We start from the raw sequence: 9690 nt of genomic DNA, 5'->3' as shown, positions 1-9690 counted from the left end.
ATAGCAGACGGTTAATCAGTAGCTTATTTTATTGTAGGTTGAGAATTTAATTTTGAATGCATACAAGGATTTTTGGGGCGTACAGTAAATTATTATGGTGAACTTATAAAAAGAATATACCATATATGGAATGTAGAGCTTATTTGAATACATTAGTAAACGCATCTTGACCTGATCTTGATGATGTATGATTCACACAGGCAGGCCCCTGTTCTCTGGGAATATGAATGATCCAAATTAAATATGTTGAAGGTGACATTTCGTGAGAATTATGTATGCAGTCAGGAAATGATTGCTTGAACTTGTAACTCAGAGGCACATCATGTTTTATGTAGATGGTCTCTCATATTCCTGTTTGTCGAGACATCAGCAACATAACAATATAGCAGTGCATAATCAACAAAGTGTTGAAAATGTTCTTTTGAGGAAAAATAGATAATAAAAAACAACCAACACAACATTATTGTATAAAAGTGTTATTGTCTTATCATATAATAATATAAGTTCACATTGAGAAAACATCCTACAACTAGCATCAAATAACTGAAGTAACCAAAACTAAAATTTTTGTGAGCAAGCACACATAACACATGCACACTTACGGCAGAATTATACCTTTCTGAACTAAAATGTAAAGCATTCAACTAACGGTAGTCTAAGTAAAACTAGACCTATCGATTGTTCCATCCAGTCACTGCATATAGGACCTAACAACACTTCATTCTACTTTCTGTTCAGATGACCTTTTCATAATACTTGGGAGTTTTGCCTTTGAATAATGCTTTCAAATTCATGAAAGATGAAATCTGATTGGCTAATTAGAAAGGTCATCAGAACAGAAAATAGAATGGTGTGTTGTTAGATCCTACATGCAGTGATTGAATGGAACAATAGGGTATGTAAGTCTCATTCTAGTTTCATTTTCTTTACTGGAATTTCCGACGTAGAACGTATTGAAAACCGAAGACCGATCTGTATTTGATTGTTTACTTCCGGGTACTCGAAACGCTGTATAACAATGCAAAATCTTCTAGTTTATGTATTTTCTTACTACATTTATCACATAGAAATAGTTATTTTTCATTTTTATCAGTATTTTTTTACATTGACAGTTTTTTGCCCTTAACATTGATCTCACAACTCTCTAAATGACAACTTTCTATGCTTTTGAATAGTAGACTAGATACCATTCTCGCAAAATCATGGGGTCACATGACAAGACTTACATACCCTATTGATAGGTACAGTTTTAGTTAGATTTAACTAACGGAACACTTTGAAGAAATCAATGTATCCTTAAGCTAACATAGGAAGGAACATCATGTACTGATAAATATTATCTTGAAACTTGTTTCTATACATGATAACAATAAAATGTTCAAAAATGCAGTTCATTCAAAAATGTCTTATTTTCACTTTAATTTCATTTTAGGTCCTAGTGCCAATAAGAAAACTTTGAATATTTTTACATTCATGATGACTATGACCAAAGCTTTGAACAGATTTAAGATGTCCCTATATTACTTAATGAGTTTTTTTTACACCACATTACACACAAACACATACACACAAGACATCATCACAACTAATACAGATAACAAATTGCATTGCTAACAATAAACATTGAGAAAAAGATAAAATGATAAAAAAAAAAATAACAAACTAATTGAGGAAGAAGTAGGTATCAGACCATAATACATCAAAAATATTATGAGCAATTTTTTGTTGTTTCAGTCTGTATTGAATTTCTAATATGCCTTTGTAAACTTTCAGCAAAAGTTGAAGTATTATGTTACTTCCACAATATCCAAAAAAATTTGCCAGATTTAGCTCCAAAACAAGAAAACACCTAACAAACAAACAAATCATATGGTAACATGGTATCAACTAAGAGGTTACAAAGAGCCTGAATTGCTCACCTGGTTGAATTTTGCGTGTCAAGGGCAATAAATTTAAACAGAAGTTGTCCAACAATTTTGACTCTAGAAGACTTTTGGTAGGACTTATCATAAGGATCATTACAGAAATTGAAAGTTTCTTTCTATCCATTATAGTTTTCAAGATAGTAGCTGAAAACTGAAAAAAAAGAAGCAAAAAAGACATGTTACCCCTATCAAGGGCATTAACTCTTACAAGGAGTCATCTGACAACTTTTGTAGTCCTAATAATAAGGATCATTTCAGCCATTGGAAGAATTTTGCTTAACCTAATGGTTTTGTAGCTGTATGCAAAAAACTACTGTCTGATCCCCTATGTTCTATTTTTTGAAATGGCAGCCATGTTTTTTTTTCAACAGATCAAAAAATCCCAACATCAGCTCTATGCAGGATACCCCAAGAAACATTCATAACAAGTTTGGTTCCAATTGGTCAAATAGTGTCAGACGAGATGATTTTTGACAGAAATAACATTAAAAATTGCCAAAAAAAAGTAAAAAAGGGCAATAACTCTGATGTGGCTTAATGAATTAAAACAAAAATTTGACCACATGCTAAGCATTTTCACCTGTCTCAGAATTTAACTAAACCTAACAGTTCTGGACTCTGGAGATATAATCGAAAAAATACTGTCTGACTCCTATGTTCTACTTTTAGTAATGGCAGCCATGTTTTTCGACAGATCAATATTCACCACATCAGTTCTATGCATGATACCCCAAAGAACATTCAACCCAACTTTGGTTCCTAGTGGACAAGCAGTTTCAGAGGAGATGAGTTTTAAAAAATTGTTGAGGATGACAGATGACGATGACGTACACCAAGTGATGGCAATAGCGATGAGCTAATAAACAATCAATCAAACACATTATGCATCATATACATGTATTACATCCATTATCTAACCTGATTTCCCTTCATTGTAAGTGACAGTATTTGAGGCAATTTAAAAATGGTATGTAATTACTTTCTATATTTTCATTCAGTTCCATTATTTACTTAAAACTAAATAATATAAAAACATCTTTCTATGCATCTAACAATCACATGTTTCTGATGCTTCCCTACTTGTAATGACAAAATGCAACTAACTTGTGTAAGCTGAAAAAGTGCATTTTTCATTCTTAAAATCAGTAACAAATATTGAATATCAAAGATAATAGATCAAAATTTCTTTTCCTGACTAACAGAACTTTTTACATAAAATATTTAAAAGATATAGAGGTTATAAGAGTATTTTTCTTCATAAGGATCATGCAAAACAAAAAAAAAGGGGAAAAATTTGGAGTCAATTTTACAAAGAGAAAAAATCGTAAATATTGATGTCATATTAGAAAATGGCATTTTGATGTCATAACTTACAATATATTTTACACTTACAACTTTTTTTTAATCAACTACTAGTGTCTACATAATCTTTACTAACATTTCGGCAATACACATATTTGGCAAAATAATAAGAACATTTTTTGGTTGTACTGTACTTTATCAATATTTACATTTAGATAATATTAGTTTTGGAAGTCACTTGAACATGACAAAAAAATTTTTTTTTACCAAATGTTCACAATAAAACAGGTCAAAATATTTCTCAAATTGACAATTTGATGAAAGAAATTAACATCCAAGGCAATTGTTTTAAAGTTATATCTATATTCCCTTGAAATAAAAAATTTCCAAAGTATCACAATTTGCATGATTCTTAGTCAGATCCATACTTAACTAAAACACAGGATATGCCCATCTACCTATTCCAGTGATTAACAGCCCCATGACTTGAAAACAAAATTCAGAAAGTACTAATAAAGAAAAAGAGGCATCCTTCCACGATGAAAAACATAATACCAAATATGTTATTTAAGTCCATCAAAGTATCTTTGAGTCGTCAAACAACATATGGAAGGACAGCAGTATAGCATAATACCTCTGTTAAAAAGGCATCTAAAAACAACCATCAAATGTGTCCTTACATTGTAATGATCAAGAGATTCAAAGGAAAAAACTCTAATGTACCCTGACATGAGAAAAAAAACTTGATTGTGATAATCTTCGAAGATCTAAGTACACAAATAATACAACTTGGTGAGAGGTAAACTATGACAATACTAAAGACCAGAGTAAAGATATAATGTTAATAAATACTACTTACATAGTTATTCTAAAGACCTATATGCTAAAAATTATTTTCACAAGCATTAGCTGAGAAGAAGTTCATTCATTCAAGATACATATTAAACAGATAGTGTTTGTTCTGAAAATAAATTGTAGTGAAATCTAATTTATATCATAAAACACAGAAAAAGTATCCATTTTTTTAGAGCAAAAGTACAACAAAGCATACATGTGGTACTGAATACACAATTTAACTCTCTTACACATAAACATGCTTAAAGTTTTGGTGGAAGCTTGAAGACGCCTTATGTCTCAGCCAGGATGAAGAGAATAACTAAGCCTAAACTTTTAATTCAAATGATTAACATATCATTAAAATCAAAATTTAAGTACCAATTACTCAGGAAAACTTAGGTCATAAAAAAAACTAAGTTTGAAAACAAGCTGAACAGTACACAATCTTTTATATTTTATTATCATTTACAAGACTTAATGTAGAATCAAAAATTCAGAAAGACCATCAATATTGAATTGGGATTTATGCAACAAGCCCTGATCATTTTAGGAAACTGGTTGATATGTTAGGGATAAAGAAAAACAGTAGAAAAAACCAACATTAAAAGCTGAAGTTGTGATTATTATGCATACACACTATCTAATATAAGCTTTCTTTTTAAATCTTATATTTTGAGACAAAACATTACGGCAACAGTATGACATTAAACCAATTTGAAATAGCGTGATACTGATTTCAATACAATTCTAGCTATGTGATCTTTTGAACACTATCGTTCATGAAATTGAAAAGTGTAAATTATGATAATCCTGTCATAACTGGCCTGATAATCGACAGTGTTCTGTGGAGATAAAGTAGGACACATTGGTATAATGTAGGTAAGATTCCTACTTAGATAACTACAATTATTTCAAATCACTCAGAAGACTATCTAGAATTTTATTGAAATTGGTAACACTTATTTCAAATTGCTATAATGAAATGAATGACAAATAATGGCAATTGGTTCACTCATTTTGTCGACAAAATGACTCATAGATAAAAGATGGTCTTCAGAATTACTGTATACAATGACTAAATGTTAAGATATGAGGTATTTTTATAGTGTTGTGTCCTGTTTTGAAAAAAAAAAAACAGAGTTATTCCTTTTCTCCATTTTCCATTTCCTGTTCTGTCATTTCTCTTGTTTGATCTTCTTTCTGTTTCTTGATGATTTCAAGTTGTTTCTGAGTTGGAAGGTCAACTGAAAAATGAAGTTCAACAAACTGACAGAAGAGAAAAAAAAATATCAATTTATGTCTGAAACATGGCTACATTATGTCGTATACTAATGGACAACAGTTAAAGTTGTTCAAATATATAAGAACTGAAGTCTGACTTCAGCTGCTTGCTTTTTAAGTATCGATTCATATCAAATTCAGACACTGCCTTTGGTAGAGAAGATTCAAAGTGAAATCAAGGGACAAGTATTTGAATGGTAAACAAAAGAATATATTTCAATGATAATCACTAAACAGGGGAAAAAGACTCACACAACAAAGAACATGAACTAACCAAAGTAAAATGTAGAAAGAAACAAAAGTAAATGAGCCACCTGGACTCCATTAAAAACTGAGAGCATGGACCAGTTGCATCAGTAGGGTAAGTATCCTCTGATTTTCTAGAAACATAGGCTGAGTTTCTCATTAAATGTAAAGGTGTAAAAGTATCTGAATTTTTTAGGAAAACAATAAATTAACATCCCATTTAATTCTATCCAATCACGAACTATGACCCTTGCAAATTATCTGATCTATTAAAAACTACCACTTAATATAGAAATGCTCCTCATGGTGCAGATTTATACAACCACACAGGTTGTACCGTTATCATTTGGATAAATATCAAAACTACATTTAAGTTTGATACATCCTAGTAATTAAATGTATGACTCCATAAATTACTGACATAAAATGAAAACACTAAAGAACTTCAACATTGAAAATTGGTCTTTCATATATTTTAATCCAAAACCTAAAATAAGTTACAAACATAATATAAAAAAAAACACAAAAACTCATTAAATTTTTTAAAGTTTGATTTTGACACCTAAGATCTCAATATTGGACCAATTTAATAGCGGGGCAAAAAAACAAAATCAAATTCAACAGTTATAGTCAGCATATCAAAAAATCCCAGGAAATCATTTTTTTTTTTGTTGAAATAAAATTTTAATTTTGGACCCAAGATTGGATCAACTTAAATACAAGCCAAACTAAAAAATGGATAAATCAACAATTAAATAGAAACTGAAGTAAAATACACAGAAGACCAAAAATAGTTGATCAAAGACATTCCATTAAGAACTATGAACATGGGCCAGTTACATTGATTGAGTAAACTTTAAACACCCTTGTTATTTCCATTTCAACTAAAGAAATTCCTCAAAACTTACCCCTGTACTGCAAGGATTTCCAGAACTGTGACTGCATGTCTAATGTTTCACAGATACAAGCAACACCACTGAAAAGAAATATTTTGTTTAAAGTAAGTTTTTGTCAGCAATAATGCAGGTCTCCCCAAATTGTAGAAAAATAAAATACAATTCTTTGCAGGGCACATCTTGATACCACTGTTGAGGTTGAAACCTGAATAGTTAGGTCAAGTATATAGCTTGATGCAGCTTTGACTTGGACTGTGACGAAACATTTGACCAGAATCAAAGAGGCCACTTTCAAACAAAAAGCCTTTTTTGTGGTATGGTACAATGCTCTGATCTGACAAATAATCATACTTTGAAACAAAACAACACAACAAAATTTGAGAACTTGAGCTCTAAAAAAAATATATCAGAACTACCCTCTATATACCATGTGTGTTTTATTCACCCAAACATAAAGACTGATTGATATTTAATGTCCAGATATTTCATGCATCTCCTGACCATAACATTAAAACAGACCAACAACCAGGGACAGATTTTAACATGGTAGTCTACAGAAGCAAAAGCACATCAGAAAGATATGCCATTTCATTTCAGCCACACTATTCATACTCTGAGCCAACCAGTCATCAATCTATCTCATATATATTGACTATAATAACTACCAACTTTTAAGTCTTTGATTTGACTTGGCTGTGATTCAAGCCCCATCCTCCAACTTTCCCAAACATTGAAGAACAAAATTGGATATATACACTCATAAAAATCTATAAGCTATTCAGATTTTGCTGCCTATCTGTTTTTTTCCTACATTATAAGAAGTTACCTATGACTTGGTATGATAGACCCTAATGATGGAACTGGATCACCAAGTAATGTAGATACACAATGGGTCATACACTCTCCTGTCATCTCCAGATTATATCCTCCCTGAAATATCATCAAGTGTCATGTCAAGATTCAAACTGATTAACATTTCAAAATATTTCATTCAAACTCATCTGAGGCACGAAGTTGAAAAAAATTAAGCTAAAATGACCGCAAACCAAACATTATAACTATACTTTAATAAATGATAGGGGTAACTATAACAGTTTATACCAGTAAGTCTTGGGCCCTGTTGTGTAGTGAAATTTTAAGCTTATCCTCTAAAAAGACTTACTGGTATATTTTTGTGTTAAAAAGATGACTTAAGTTAACCCAGACAAGCTGTTACAACATTTACATGTCAAAATGACGTCATGAAGTATTACTTCTATTCAAATTTCAATGATTTCTTTTGTAATTTTGAGGTTTATGTGTATACTAACACTTTAGACATATGGGCCACATGCCTCAAAAACTAAATATTTTGTAAAAAATTGTGATGATACAATAGGCTTTTATAACAGAAATCTCCTGCAAAGAAAAATGTAGTGAAATCAAGTGTTTTTCCACAAACTGGCAAATTTTACACATTTTGGTTGCATTTTGCAATAAGGCTTCCATGTTGTGAATGCAATGTATGTTGTGAATGAACTACAAAAGGAACTGCAAAAAAGGTTTTGTTGGTAAAGGAAGCACACGTTTAACTTAATTTAATGCATAATCTATACTGATTTGACTAAGTTTATTTTAAGGGCTGAATTGGGCTTCTATTGATTAAGAATCAATATTCCTATCTGGCCAATATCAGTCAAAACATACTTACCTCTAAAGACAAAATGACTTTTCCATCTGCAAAACTTTTTAACATTGATGTCATGTGACCAAACACAGCAGGAGACAGATGGTAGTTACCCTGAATTAAAAAAAGCTGTTTTGAAGTACATGATACAACTGAACCAAAAATAACACTTATATTGCTAGATTGGCTGTCTTAAATATATTTGTATAATTCTCTTAAATTTTTCTTCATATCATGCTTTAAATACCCCGAATTCTTACAAAAGTTGGTTGTGTCGCAAAAAAAAAACTGAAATATCCTTTGAGAGAAAAACAATCTAAATTTATACACAAAATCTTAAAACCATTAAATGGAACATATCATTTGCATGCAAAGTAATTCACAAAGTTGATCATTCCGCTATTCTTCTTCAGAAACAATTTCCCAAACTTTGTAGGTATAGCCAAGGTATAACAAATCCATTAAGACTTGAGTCAGTGATTATCTATAATAAGAAAAATCCACTAAACAAGGGGTAAACAAAGTTGATTTTCTCAATGGAATCCAATATCTTATTATTCCATTTCACTGATTTAATGATTGATAATAATTTATATATAGTTTTCCTTACCAGCACATCTCCTTCAGCAGCATCGAAACCAGCAGCTACCAACACCAGATCTGGGGAAAACTGAAATAAATAGACAGGGTTAAAAAAACAATTTGAAAGAAAAATAACAAAATAATGACTGTAACAGTACTTATTTAAAACTAAAAAATGGGTTTGTTTTTGTTATGGCTACTTCAGAACAAGTAGCACTATACTCAAGGAAGGGAAAATTAACTAAGCTTATGGTGCATTTCTGCGAAGATTAAGCTAATACTTTTTCTTTGCTATGATTAACATTTATATGAAAAAGTATTTTTATGCCATGAACAGTTTTACTTTTTGTATTGCATTTCACTGTAAAATCAAATTTCCAAAAATTTCTGAATTATTGGTACATTAAACTCTACTTGAAATACATGTACATAGTACATACATCAAGACTGGTTGGCGTGATTGTAGTCTAAAGTCTTTTGATCCAGTGAATGGCACATTACTTTAAAGATCCACTGTTTAGGAATTAATATCAATTCCATATACAATAAATAACTGAAATTTTCTATAAAATATTTACAATAATACCATATATCATATATTTAGGTCAAAATAAAACTTTTTTGTATATGCATTATCAGTGTTTGTTTAAACCCTATATCATCCACCCTATATTGCACACCTATAGACCTATATTGAATATCATATATCACACCCCTAGACCTATATCACATACCTTATATTGCACCCCTTCACAGACTATACTTGAAATTTGGTTAAAATATATGATGTAATGAACATGACATATTAAAATCTGTATCACATGCTGTATCAACCCTCGACCTATATCACCTCATGGGCTGGTGGCCCTTGGGGTCATATAGGAGTCTCATGTTGATACAGCATGCGATCCAGATTTTGACGTGTAATATTCAGTATATATACAATTGCAATTAT

At 30.9% G+C, this 9690-nt stretch overlaps 1 protein-coding gene across 4 annotated transcripts in view; it reads right to left on the bottom strand.

Moving 5' to 3' along the window:
• Window positions 1–460: 460 nt before the first annotated feature.
• The window catches only part of LOC148627790 (protein deacetylase HDAC6-like), a 44831-nt gene continuing 35601 nt past the window's right edge, over window positions 461–9690 (bottom strand). For all 4 annotated transcript variants that reach the window (XM_088579026.1, XM_088579043.1, XM_088579035.1 and 1 more), the window contains exons 25-29: window positions 8764–8823; window positions 8178–8267; window positions 7314–7417; window positions 6500–6567; window positions 461–5308 (exon numbers count right to left, since the gene is read on the bottom strand). In XM_088579026.1, coding sequence (XP_088435152.1) covers window positions 5205–5308; window positions 6500–6567; window positions 7314–7417; window positions 8178–8267; window positions 8764–8823 — 426 coding nt within the window. In that variant the 3' untranslated portion in view covers window positions 461–5204. The remainder of the gene's footprint in view (window positions 5309–6499; window positions 6568–7313; window positions 7418–8177; window positions 8268–8763; window positions 8824–9690) is intronic.

Source organism: Perna viridis, chromosome 1 (genome assembly GCF_037379345.1).
Source record: "Perna viridis isolate PV_CMFRI_1.1 ecotype Kerala chromosome 1, ASM3737934v1, whole genome shotgun sequence".
Classification (NCBI taxonomy): Eukaryota; Metazoa; Mollusca; class Bivalvia; order Mytilida; family Mytilidae; genus Perna; species Perna viridis.
This window is presented reverse-complemented; position numbering and strand designations above follow the sequence as displayed.